Consider the following 14,906-nt stretch of genomic DNA (forward strand, 5'->3'; position numbering starts at 1 on the left):
ATCTTTCACTTTTTTTTTGAGAAACTATTAACACAATGCTTCATCCAAAAAGGCATTGTATTACATTGTATCGTTAAATGAAGAAGTTTCGTGGTTAGATTCCGTTCTTTCATATTCACAATGACCCCGTCGATGAATGAGCGCGTACTGCAAAAGAGAAAACTCCTTAACACTGCGAAGTTGCCCGAGCGTAGATGCCACATGCGCCCCACCTCGCGGAGCGATGATTCCATGGTAACCGGGGTGGGTTCGCAGACCACAACAGACGACGTTCGTTCGTTCAGTCGAATAGACTGTGAGACTCGAGAAGAGCGTGTTCTATCTTTGCCGGTGTGATTTCTCGTTTTTTTTTTTTGCATACTTGTGTATTGTGTTCAATTACGTCTAGTTCGATAACATATTTTTAAAGGTTCATCATACCGGTGGAATCTCTAACGCGCACGAAAGCAAAGTGAAACGCAAACAAAACAATAGAACAATATCTATCCTACGGTTGTTGGAAAAGAGAAACTTCATTGTCAAGTTGGGGTCGCATTCGCGGCCCAGACATCAGCAGAGGTTAGTGCGCGTCTAAAATTTAAATTAATTTGGTATGGACAAGACCGCTTCCTTACAGTCAAGAATGGAATCGCTAAACGATCGTTCAAACATACATAATTCAGGACAAACGTATTTACCGTCGGGTAGTGCGCGTGATCGAAGAGAGTTTGTTCGATATAAAATTCATTTTTAAATTCTATACTTATTAAAGCATACAATTTTACATGAATACCTAATTTTAATAGTATTTCTTGTTAAGTTATTTATTTACATTCGAATTATTTTCTATTCTGTGAGGTTGTTAAAATTTGATATTTCACGTCGTCATTTCGTGATGATATCATGTTGGAAGTTAACTTCCATCAAGACAAAAAGAGCGGAAAAAGTTCACAGTATAATAACACATATACGTACTTAAAGATAAATGGAAACTTGGAAACTTACGAAACCACAGTTGGCGTATAACTCGCGGAAACGGAAAAGAGAATAGTTCTCGTACCATCACTCTTATCATGACATTGAGTCACGTGAAAAGGAAAGTATGTACAACACGATGGAAACTGAATTTCGCAAAACCGACGAGTCCGTTTAATTGCGTCAGTTAGTCGTGGCTGAATAGATGCATGTAACTTAATTCCGTATGTGCATTTATCACCGTGTAAGTGACGGGTACCAAGAGGAGTAACAGAGTAATACAAAAACATTGTGTATATTTAGAAAATAACGGCCAAAGCCTGTCCAAGGTATCGCGAATTAATCGATTATCAGTATAGCGTGAAATTTTCCACAGTATACGATTTTCATCCACGCAATCGTGCATATCCGAAGGCAAACAGAAAAGGGGGATAGAAATATGGGGTAAACATCTTTTTCGGCTCAATGTAAATCGCGCTTTAACGTAAATGAACCGTCTAGTCTACGGAATGTGAGCCCGTAAATAGGCAACGTTAACAAGTAACCGTGCAATGAATGAGACTGTTGTACAACGGGCGTTCACCGTTCTGTTTCTAATTAATACCAGCAGAATAGTATGGTTTTTCGCCAGTTATTTTTATCTCCGCATATCCGTCTGATATGTGCGCTCTCGATGACTGCGACAACTTCATTTGCGGTACTTAACCAGCTGATTCGCGTTTCATCAATCAATCAATTTGCCTGAATTACGGGTTAGGTGCATATACAGTACTGTGCAAAAGTCTTAGACCATCTTATGTAAAAATACCAGACTAGAATACTTGATGTTATTTGCATTTTATTATCATTTTTTAGAAAATTCAAGAATCTAAGTAATTTATGAAATACTTATTTAATAGTAATTCAAGAAATACTTATTAAATTAAGGTAATTAATATTTTATGAGGTCTCTTTTTACTATCTCATAATTTTTTAATTCTGTAGTCCTCTATTCAATTTTTTTAAGACTGAATCCCACTTTTTAATTTCATTGACGTTATATACCCCATACGTGTTTTATAATGCGTTCTAATGCGTCATATGTTCCGTACACTTTTATTTGGTTAAAATTTGAACTATATTTAGTATTGAAGAATAATTAAGGTAACTATAAATGTTAAGAATGGTGGATTTCTTCACGATGTGCGACAGGTTGTAATTTGAAATTTCAATGCTATACGTATAGGATCAACTGTATCTTCAACCTTGAATAAGCTATCTGCTTAAAACAGAGGCAGCGACGAAAATATGTCTCTCCTAGAGCTCTGAAGGACACAACATTAATTTTGCTCTTCCTTTTTCATTATATGCATCTTGTACATTCTTCCAAGAGAGATCATAAAATTTCATATACTATTTGTATTATCACGTAATAAAATATTTTCTAACATTAAATATTTTTATAGATTTCACAATATATATAATTTTCGATTGCAAATATATGCAAATATATAAATGGATACGACGAATGAAATTGAAAATGAAACGATTTCTTTAGATTTTTGATAATCGAGTTCATTATCTAATTCTATTTAAAATTGCTTAAAAGCAATCGCACAGTTTAAAGAAGCTAAAATAAAAAACTTATATATTTCAAAAATAGATATAATATAGTATCTAAAACAATCACTGCACAAAAGTTACTTACCAATTCTGCATATGAAAATATCCTCCTCACATATCTGTACGTTATGGATCATATATTCAATTCTATTTAAAATTATTTCAAAATACGCATATGATCTAAAGATCGGATAAAATACTCTTCTCACATACCTACACGTCGAATCAAATACGTTTGAATATCGGGAAAAGTCGATATCGCGAGGACATAGTCCCGCGCTCGTTAAGATCGTCGAAGGATTACAATTGAGATTCGCTCGGGAGATAGGATAAAAAGTTGAAATTGGATACGATTCCGTGAGAGAATCTCGCGTGTGCAATCGGCGGGATCGATATCCAAAAACGACCGCTACAGGCTACAGGCTAGCCAGGCAGGAACGTGGACCTCTCGAAAGTCGTATTTAACAGACGAACGCGTGACCTTTGTGGATAGAGTATAATCCTTCTCGTAACTTTGTCCATGTGAGCACGTGCGCACCGCGTTGTGTACGACATGTGCGTTCGTGCACACACATGAAGCTGAACACATCGATCGAAGGGCAGGTGGTGGGTATATTCTCAGACAAGATGCTCAGTTTAACAAGGAGGTTCGTGCCAGTTGCACAGCTGTCGGTGTGACAGCTGCATCTTTCGAAATAAAAAGAAAAACGTTAAGGAAATTGAGGGTTGAAAAGAAGACGAACGTTGCCACTCGATTTGAAATCGTTTGATGATTCGTTATTTTCAATTGTTGAAAAAAATAAATTGGAGTATTACTTGACCTGATTGATCTCTTTATGTGATGTTTTGCCTGATGAAATATACTTTTTAGTTTAATCGAATTAACTGTATATACACATATATTAGAATATCATTTGCATGAACTTATAAACAGTTTACATAATTGAAGTTTATATAATAAGAATCTGCTGATTCCGCCTATTTTCTATGATATGATAGTTCACGTTCAGACATATGGATTCAATCGACTAAAATTTCGTTTAAATAAATGGAGTGTATACGTACTATATAAAAAAGTAACGTTAAAGAAATCGAGGGTTAGGAAGTTGCCACTTGATTTGAAATCGTTCGACCATTCGTTACTTTCAATTATGAAAAAACAAAAAAAAATAAATTGGAGTAACGCTTGATTTGATACCTCTACATGTTTTATGATGAAATACACTTTTCAATTTCATCAAATTAGTTATATACATATGCATATGCAGTAGAACTGCGCTTACATAAATTTATCGGAAGTCAAATAGTTTATATAATTGGAGTTCGTATAATAGAATGATTCTCGTTCATATAATAGTTCACGTTCAGATAAATGGATTTAACTGACAGAAATTCATATAATCGAGTAATTGAACTAACGTTCAAATAAATGGGCTTGGTATAAATGGCGTCATATAAACGTAAAAGAAATAACAAAGTGGGAAGAAAATGAAGATTGATATGATTTCCATTCGAAATCATATTGTAATTCATTATTTTTAATATTCTTAATATAATTCACTATTCATTACTTCCAACTATTGGAAAAACTAAATTGGAGTCAAATTAACGATAATGGAATAAATTTTTTAATTCCATCAAACTAAGTACGTTATTGTCTCACTTGCAAGGAAAAAAAATCGTTTGATGATGATAACGACAGTTTAATAACTCGAATTGTTGAAAATATAAGTCAACATAGGAGACTCATTGGATTATTATTCTTATTTGGAAAATCCCTCCGTTTCGTAAACTTAATTGCATGTGACGCTGTTATCAAAACTGTTTATGAAGAAAGAGTGACAGATCACTTGCGCTCCAAAATCGTTTGACGAGGGTACCGACAATTCCATTACCCGAATTGCTGAACAAACAAATTAAAACGAATTAACTATTTCCACGTGGACTATTTTAATTTAAAAGGTTTCTAAACTTCACAAATCTAAGAAACACATAACGCAATATATGAATTTCAACGATTCGTTGCTTCAAACATTTAGAAATATAAGTTCACCATAATTATGTATGGGGTAAATATCGATTTAATCGCATGTGAAAATTGTTAAAGAAATTGTAGATGGAGAAGGAGATTATTATTATTTAATGAAGACAACAACGATAAGCTTAACAAAATAATAATTGTTCGTCAAGAATATAAAAGTAAATCATCCTTTTGAAAGAAATAATGAAACATTTCAAATTGAGTTTTTTCGCACCGTCATAATTCTTTAATTTTATAGATTCGATCACATGTGAAATTGCCTATCTAGATTCAGATACAGTTATTCAATACGACGCAATGCGAACAAAATTGCCTGCAAAGTTCAATTTGCAAGCAAGCAAGAAACGAGAGTGTCGCGTGCACATATGACGTGTACATGTTCTTAACGTTAAAAATTATGTTCGTGCATACGTTAGAAAATTGTGGGCTGTTAGGTCCTATCCTTCGACACATCGCGATAGAACGAAGCAGATAACTAATTATAGAAATGACGAACCTCCAGCCTACTCGGAAATATACCTGCAGTTCACCTGTTTATCTACATTTTTTAACTTCTTTACGAAATATTTGTCTCTATTTCGCATTAGCTTAAAACATGAAAACATGAAGAATTCACTTCTGTCATCTAAATATTTTAAATAAATAATTTAAATAATCGTATAACTTTTCGAAAGAAGAATATATTATAAAATAGTTACTTTAATATCTTCTGTTAAATTTCATTTTAGCAATAATTTTTATGTATTTATATACAGTTTTATACATTATTCAAGTAATCATGATTATTATTGTATCGGTAAGCTAACACAGTTCAGAAATGCATTAGTCACCAATGACTCATCGCGGAAACCAGAATTATTGTATAGATATTTAATGTTCGAGCGAAGCAAGAAAACGAAATTACAGAAAATTTCATGGAACCACCGATCTGACACGGATAAACATCAGAATAGAATCTTTGACCTGTTTTTAAAGCGCTACCGGAAACTATAAACTCTGTATCATATCTCTTGCCTCGTTTTATGCGAGTTATGGCACAACACTGTACAAATATATGCTACCGTTAAAAAATATCCCCAGACGCTTGCTCACCTTTGGCAAGGTGTATTTTAATTTAACCTATAGATAAATTATGGACAAATCGAATTTCAAGGACTTTAATATTTATAATCGTCATAACTACATATAATATGATATCGTGATGTTTTAATTAAACTGTTTTTCAGAAACCAAAGTACAGTAATAAAACCAGAGTTTGTAATCATCATACATTTACAGAATTACAAATAAAAATGATGTATTGACAGATAAGGACTACGTTCTGTATTATTATTTTGTTATTACGACGTGATAAAATTGGTTTTAAATAACTACTAGACATACAATTAGATATTGGTCTCTGCAAGTGTGAAACAAGTTACGGAAAAGTTATTTATTCCCATATTATATACATAGTTTCTAAAATACACATTGATAAGAACAGTTTTTCTAAACCTATATCGTAATTAATTATCAAATTTAAAAAATTGAAAATTATTTCGAGGAAAATGTAGTTTCTTTTTTTTCCGGGTCGTTGTTTCAATAAAAGAAAGTGGATCACTTTAGAAAATGTATTCCAATTATAGAGATCTTCTGGTTAAAACAAAATACATAGCTAATTTGTACTGATGAAAGAATTTGTGAACCGTGCAGGGAAAAAGGAAAACACCTTGAAATTTGACGATGTTAATAGCGAATAATGCGCTTAATATGGATACTCGACAACCGCCTAATAGCGCGCTAGTAACTCGATCTATTGTAGTTAGGAAACGACCAAGCAAAGAGAGCGAAAGTTCTCCGAGCGATCGATCATTTGTTTTAGTCGTATGACTTTACGGTGTTTCCCAGTAGGACAATACATCAATTAAAACCTTTCAACTGGAATTTAATTTTCCACTTTAGAATTGTATTGAATAGATTAGATATTGTCTGATACGCATTAGTTGGGTAGTTTTATCTATACTATACATATATGTATGTACCTAGAAAATCATTTAAGAGTTATCTAAAAATTATTTAAAAAATAACTATAAGAATTTATCTATAAATTATCTAAAATTACTTACATAGTATTTTAGATAAGAAAACTAGTTTATGATTAAATTATTTCTTTTAGATAGAAACAATATTGTTGAAGTCGCTCTTCAAGGGCTTAAATATCATTTAAAATCTGTTATATGCGTGTAAAGCTTTTACTTTTATAAAATATTTCATTTTGCTTTATTTCAAACTACCGTGTACTAATTCTTGCATATCGCAAATATTGTTCGATAGTGTTTAAGTGGTACGAACGATTTAGGATACGACTGGAATAGGACTCTCGTTTCAGTATGATGTACTACCTCATAAATCAAGTATATTCACCAAGAGTTACAAATTTTATTGGTTTATTTCGAAATTCAATAATTTCATTGGTTAAATGCTTCTAATCGAATTTTCGCACAATACTAACTGCTAAGCATACGATAATGAATTATTCTTATTAGAATTAATCAGGATTAGTTAGATGAATCAGTCACGATAAATTTAGATATATTACCTTTGATGTTTTAAAGTAATTGAGTACCATTCCTAAAGTGAAACCTCAATTTATTTATTACACTTCCGTGTAATTAATGTTCCCACTTTAAGAGCCACTCTATTATCCAGACCTTTTTCTTTTTTGCCTTAATTGCTTACTTTCATGTAACACTGCTCATATAATTATATAATATTACATTACTTTTGTAAAATTATAATCGCAGTATTTATCTAATAGTTTGTGCTTTATCGCTGCCCTCTAAGAAATTGAAAAATTTAATAAAGGTTGGATTTGTTATGAATCCTCGATTTTCTACTAAAAAAAAATCTACTAAAAAAATATCTACTTGGGTTCTCATGCACAATTGAACTAATATTATCGATGAAATTATCAATTTTAAATTACTAATCTTCATAATAAAATAATAAAGAAATTTTATAAATTACGAATCATTTGATTGCCCTATTTGATATAAATCTATAAAATTATAAAAAAGAAGCTTATAATTTACAACGTACAATTTGCAATTTGCAAACGACTCACTAATATTTTTAATTAATAAATCATTTTGTGAAAAGATGTTGACATAATGTGGTTTCTTAGATTTTTTTATCATATATGAACTTGGTAGATGGACAACCTGACAATACATTTAATATGAACGATCATCCTGACGATCATAGATCGAATCACGCGCGTGAGTATTTCCAGCATTTCGATAACTCGAGTGCGTTTGAAAGCGCTTCGGACGTTCTCGAACATCTTAAGATCAGTCGAATGCTCGAAGATCTTGAAAATTCGCATTCGGGTCAAATGATAGGGAATTTTAAGGTACTCTAATGCTCGATCGATATCGATATTTATCATGTTCTCGAAATACATATCGATCTAACCGTATCAAGACTAGGTAATATCCCGTAGCGCGCATCCATTTGCCCCTATTACGTCGATAAACGAGAATGAGAGTCTCTGGCTTGCCTTGACGCTCCTTACAAATCGATCCAACTTCCATACAACTATACCTCTTCGATATAAACGTCTATATGTGTGTGTATATACATATATGATTATACCTCGCGACGACAAACCACACGCACATTACGTTCCATTTCCAGTGTATCGGGTTTGACCTCAGTTATTGACATAAATTACACGAATGAGGGAGCATGTATGCTGCAACCTATTTAATTCTTTGCCCGCCACCAACTTGCACCGACCGTTTGTTTTCTTTCCTTTCTATTCTTCTGTTCCATTCTTAACTATTTTGTAATGGTAATTTAATTCTATAATGATAATTTGATCCTGAAATAAAGAATTGGAGCCTAACGGTGAAATTTTATGGAGATAATTGGAAAACAGGGATACTTTGTTTTTTTCATGGAATCCTTATAATTACTGAATTGTATCGGTTTATCTGCAATATTAGATACACTATAGGTATTTGAATTAATTCAATGTTTATTTCATTGCAGTTTCAATTAATATTTTTATGGATTGGAAAGTACGTGAGTCTTAAGAATTTTTGTGAAACTTTTAAATACTAAATAACAATTATAAGTTTTTGACTGAATTTAAAATAACACCTTCGTTTAGCTAGGCAGTTTCGCTTCCATTGTAAGTATGTACATACATGTGGGTGGTTGATGACACGCGTGGCACGGAATGCGTGTTGATGTTACTTTAAAGACATAGCATGTATATTGAATAATAATAAATAATAATAATGTTCCTACTTCTCAATCTGCTAACGTCTGTTAACAAAACACGGTTAGGCACCTCTTATTTCAAGTGAAAATAATGCTTATAGAGATCAAATGACAAACAAATATAAATATATACATAATAGAATGTAATATAAATATTATAATAGAAAATATTGTTATTCTAAACATAAAAGAAATACATTACAATTTAAAAAAACCCATAACTCGCTTTACGTATGAAGCTATTTCTCACCAACTCACATGTTCTTTACGAACATAAAAATGTGTTTTTTCAGGTGGCGTGGGGGACGGCAGTGATGGAATTGCAGAGCTGGCTGCTCTATCATCTTGTAGCTGTAACCGACTGCAATCAAGGTATACAAATGTTAACTGTACGATGCTCTGATTCGTTCCCATGAATAAGAACACACGCATAAACGCATTTGCACAACGCGCGCAACATCATTTTATTATGTGTTGCCATATTGAATTTATTTGACATAATATCGTTTTATGTATATATTTCGCTAAATATTGATTCATTTTACATCCTTGCTTATTTTAGTTACTTTTGCCTGAGTTTCGACCGTGCTCACAGAACACTTCTTTATTTCATTCACAATCCCGTTATCGCCTAGAGGAAACAGCGGTCTACCAATGTTTGATGGTAAGTTCTGATCATACGCACATTATAATGCAAACTATCATTTTTACTATTTTCGTCTGAATAAATCAATAAGATGTCACATTTTATGTTATTTTAACTAATATATATATACTAATGTAGTAGTGTACTAGTACACACACACACACACACACTCTGGTACAGAGTGTATTGAAGTAGTTGAAAAATTTCTAACATAAATTCTATGAGACAAAAGAAGGAAAAAGATTGCATAGATATGATTTGAAAACGATATAGGTTTCACTTTTTTAATATACATTTGGATGTAATTTGTTGAGTATTATTGTAAATTTTTTGTCATATTATTTTTTATTGCATTATTTATTATGAATGTCTTATTATTATATTTCACTCTAAGAAATTTTGTTTCCCAACATTATATGTGTATACATGGTGTTTATTAAGCCATATAATCTAGAATTATTAATTGTTTTGCAAATCTTAGAGATTATGATCAAACTGAAATTAATAATATATTAATAATGTTTATTGTATAATTGGGTATAATTTGTAAACAAAATATTTTATGAAAATGTGCACATTTTGTGTATAACAATACCTCATAATTCTCTTGCATAAGTTTCATAAGCTTTTACAAGTACATAATTAATTAAATCTCGTAAGAAACCTTTTTAGTATTTAATATAAATTCATACTTTCATACCGCTTCAATACATAGAACAGTTAACTTATAGACTAACTTTCCTAATGCACCCTATGTACCATTTTCACAAGTCGATCTTTTCATGCAACAAAAGGATCATTATTCAACCCCATATCTCCCCGAGCAGATGGTACAGCGTTTGCAATTTTTTCCCCAGTGATGCAGTCGGCGACTACATTGAACGGCGGATCTTATCCCGCCGGGGGCACCGGAAGCCGCGCTCGTGATTTAGGTCTTCGTGCGCAAAAAAAACTCCTCGGCAGAGTCGTATCTACAGGGGCCGGAAGATCATTGCTGATAGATGACGCCACTACGTCACTTTTGGACAATCTGTATAAGCTTATGGAAAGAGCCGCGAAAACCAATTCTAATTTAGACAAGAAACAGCCTGAAAAGGTTTTAAAGAATATCGTCAAATTATCCATTAAGGTACTTGTCTCTCCCTCGATGATTGCTGTGACATAGATACGCAAAGTAATCGCGATTTTTCTTTTTCATATTCGTTAAATACTTTCATTTTAGGTGGGTCTCCTACAACGTAATCAACAATTAAACGCCACCGACGACGCGAAACTCGTGGAAATAAGAACTGCCCTTAGAGCTGTGGCAATGTCTGTGGTCTCGTTTTACGAATTGGAGTTCAGTTTCGATCGGGCGTACTTAATCAAATCGTTAGAACGATGCAGAACCGCGATACAAGCACTCATAAAGCCACATCTCACAGACAAGTCACAAGATCGGTGTGATCAAGTGTTCGATTTCTTAACGCATTCCGACTTCTTGGACTCCGTTTTTAGACAGGATTCGGAACACAGATCTATCCTCGGGATGCTAGTTAGTGATATAAATAAGGCCTTAGATGCTGGGCATCTTTGATTCCTTTTTAAACATGAATACACTTTCGTGACCAACGGGGAGCATGAACGAAAATTACCAAGATAATTAAGGGAGGATAATAACTCTTCTCCCTGATTATTTTTCGAAAAAAGAAAGCAAAGGAAAAGAAAGAAGTGTACGTGTGATACCAGTTATTTGCGATCGCCTGTGTAAGAAAAGATAATGATAAATATGTTTTCGACGCGAGAAAGGCTTTTGAAATATAATGTTTCTCGTGAGAATCGATCGATTTCACACAGTAGTGCTCACCAATTTACGCAATAATTGTGAAATACTCTATTTATTTTCAGAATGTATATTGTTACGATCAGTGTATATTTATTTACGAGACTTGTGCGTTAGGATATCAATTGTCAATCTATACCAAAAAAAAAAAAAAAAGAAATGAGCTTATTTATGCCCCAAGATGGGTTTATAGTAATTACGATAGAAACTACTTTGTTAATCCCGACAAAATAGCACGTAAAAGAAGCAATCTGCATCGCTAAGGACACACTGATAGAGATACGTGCTCCAAAGATATCCTTTTGAAGGTATAATCTTTCACTCGTCAAAGAGCTATATTCTGATACTCTGACATATCGACGAGTGTATCTATAAAGACGGATTGCCCTCCGTTTTTACTCACATAATGCGCATCTATACATTTTCGGCACACAAAATAAATACAACATATCTAATATAGTCATGACAAAGCCTCGATAATTAAATTGAACAACATTTACATTACATGTACTACAAGTATGTCGCAGTGTCGCGTGTTTTGTATACATTATACACTCTTTACACGTTGTTTGTGATGATTCTAAGCGAAATAAAAATCTTGTATTGATATATATATATATAATATATATATATATATATAACATTAATAAATTATTTGTAATGAGACAAGCCTCTCTCTTTCTTTTAATATTCACTTTAGTGCGACTAAAGAAGAAGAAACTGATAAACGCAATTGTGATTAATGATTTGACATATTTATTTACATAGATTATTTAATGCACACACACGCACGCACACATATAAAATTAGTGCAATTTGTTCACCAATCAAGTAGCACTGCCTGTACGAAATATTTAGTATTTAATATATTAAATAAAAGTACGGAGAAAAAGTAACGTAGCTTGATAATATAATTTATTCTAAGAAAATGTATATATTTACTTATAATTGTTACAGTATTCTAATTAACAACAAAAAACAAAGATAATCTAGTTGTAGTTTATGAGAAATTTTTATACATATATTAATTGCACTAGATATTTTTTTAACTATAAAGAACGCAATTTTTTTTTTAAATAAAATTTTGAACGAACTTATAAGTAATTTATATATTGTCCGTATATTCTTAACGTAAGTCATAATTAATTTTTGAAAAAACGTTTCCTACACATCTAATAAAAACACAACCGTACAGAATAGTATATGATAAACTTATGATCTTATAATACAAAAAAAGAATACATTATACACGTGATACATTTTACAGAAAAAAAAATTGACGAAAATCGGAAACAATTGTTAAAAAATATAAGAACAGTTGTAGAGGTTACTATAATATATTATAATATTTTCTCAAATCTTTTTCGTGATATTCATTTAATAAATATGATATACGAAAAAATGTTTTCTGATACAGTGATGCAGTGATTGTACTTGTACAAAACTTTTTTGTAACTTATACATATAGTTTAAGTATAAAAATTATTTATTTATACTGTTTCTATTGCATTATTTTAGTTAAAATACACGATACTTAGATTTGTTTCGCTTAAGTGATGTTAGTATGAAAATTAGGACGTTTTAACATGGACAATAGTTGCTCAATGTTACTTAAAGATTTTGTATAAAAAACAGTGAACTTTATGAGTTACATTTAATAATCACTGCTAAAACGTATATCCCGAAATACACGAAATTACTAAAGAACAAAATTATTAGTAGTTTGTAGCATTGTTTCATAATATTTTGTTTGTAGTATTTGTAGTAAAAGTACATATTGATAATCGTGTTAAAATGTATTCAATGTATTCGTTCATTATGCATAATCATATACATGTTCGTACAGTCTAATCATGAATTTATAAATACAACACACACTTTTATTTATTATGTAATGCAATGACTTTATGAATGACTTTATGCCAACAATTTATAATCTGTTAATGTAAAAACACACAGAATATAGTTTCGTGACATATATTCATTGTGATATACTAATAATTCAATTACTTATTGTTTACATGTCAACAATTTCTTGATCTGTTAGTTCTATCCTAAGTATTGAAAATGCACTTGCATCGTTTTATACCATCAACAAATTTAAAATATATCTGACAGTGAAAAACATAATGGTGAACTTACTGCATCACTTAAGACTTAAATACACCAAAATTAAAATATACTTCATTCCAAAAATTAAATATAAATCTGTTTACAATCAAATGTGTAAAGTAGTTACAATTAACATCATTGCAATAATACTTCGTTCATTAAAAGTACAGTCTGTCTTACAAGAGTGTATAGACTTAGACAATATTTATGAAAATTAATACCTGATAGAAGTTAGAATAGGTTTTAATAATCTCAATACAATAATTTTCTCTACTAGGTGTTAGTTTAAAGTCTCTCAGATTCGTTTGTGTTGCTGAAAAGAACAGAGCTTTCCGAGATGAAGCGTTTTATATGTAAAATGATTTTATACGATCATCCTGTGTTTTCATTCAAAGGAATAGAAAATGAATTTTGTAAGTACAACTAAATACTTACATAACTCTTCATAGTTCGTTAAAAAATGGATACAATATTATAAAAACACAAGAAAAACATAGTTATCAATTTTTTCTAAAAATTCAATACTGTTAATGCATAAGTGACAAGCTTCTTATGTAAACAAAAAGTCTATTATGAAGTATAAACTGCAAGGAAATTGTCTTTTAACATTCACAGCTTTAGTTCATAGCTTTTGAAAAATATACACTTTTGTCTCACATGCCAAGATGATGCCAAAGAGAATAATCATTAAGGGAATAGAACCTATTATATATGAAGTAAACGCTTATTAACATTTTAGATGAATTTTAAACAAATAAATAAATCTTTGCAGAGATATTGCCAATATACTCTTATGGAACAGACTGTAGTTTATTCAAATACATTTTTTGAATTGTACACAAGAAACACATTAATCACAGGTTGTGTACCATTATTTGTAACTGCAAATATGCACTGCTGATGTTTTTTAATACCTTCGTATCATAAAATGTACAATATATGAATAATCAATTTGATTGAATTTGAGCAATTACAATTTAAAATATTTCCACTGTATCTTTGCATATGAAAAATACAGACTGTTACAATTAATAGATTTAAAATGTTATATTTATAATATTATTAATAAAAAAGGTTGCAAAGAAATCAATATTTAAACATTTAAATAAATCAATATTTAGAAGATAACAAACTAAATATATATTTTTTTAATTTCATTTAACAAAATGATTGATTCTTTTCATTTAACAATTGCCATGCACACTTAAAAGATATTGCTTTATAATCCATGCATTGATTAAAATTATATATGTTTCACATTCTATTATGTAATACAGAAATACATTATAAAGGCTTTAATAGACATTGTTTTTCTAAAATAAGTTTTTTTTATAACAAATATTCATTGTATATTGTTCTACTAAGGCCAGTATTAAAATTTCAACTTGATAGATTGCATCTAAGAAACTTAATGTTCATTGCAGTGTTATTCGTTGATTACTTTTTAAATTTTCATTTCTATT

At 31.0% G+C, this 14,906-nt stretch overlaps 1 protein-coding gene across 3 annotated transcripts; it reads left to right on the top strand.

Moving 5' to 3' along the window:
• Window positions 1–189: 189 nt before the first annotated feature.
• Sigmar (Tumor necrosis factor alpha-induced protein 8-like protein sigmar) lies at window positions 190–12,404 on the top strand. Of its 3 annotated transcripts, none has more exons than XM_072005595.1 (5): window positions 190–330; window positions 410–558; window positions 9,157–9,235; window positions 10,367–10,638; window positions 10,732–12,404. In XM_072005595.1, the coding sequence occupies exons 3-5, from the start codon at window positions 9,178–9,180 to the stop codon at window positions 11,083–11,085; spliced, it is 684 nt and encodes a 227-aa protein (XP_071861696.1). In that variant the 5' UTR covers window positions 190–330; window positions 410–558; window positions 9,157–9,177; the 3' UTR covers window positions 11,086–12,404. The 3 variants fall into 3 exon arrangements, with proteins under 3 accessions (XP_071861696.1, XP_071861685.1, XP_071861707.1); XM_072005606.1 differs by adding an exon at window positions 9,426–9,527 and having other exon boundaries at window positions 253–558; XM_072005584.1 differs by having other exon boundaries at window positions 251–558.
• The last annotated feature ends 2,502 nt before the right edge of the window (window positions 12,405–14,906 follow it).

Source organism: Bombus fervidus, chromosome 1 (genome assembly GCF_041682495.2).
Source record: "Bombus fervidus isolate BK054 chromosome 1, iyBomFerv1, whole genome shotgun sequence".
Lineage (NCBI taxonomy): Eukaryota > Metazoa > Arthropoda > Insecta > Hymenoptera > Apidae > Bombus > Bombus fervidus.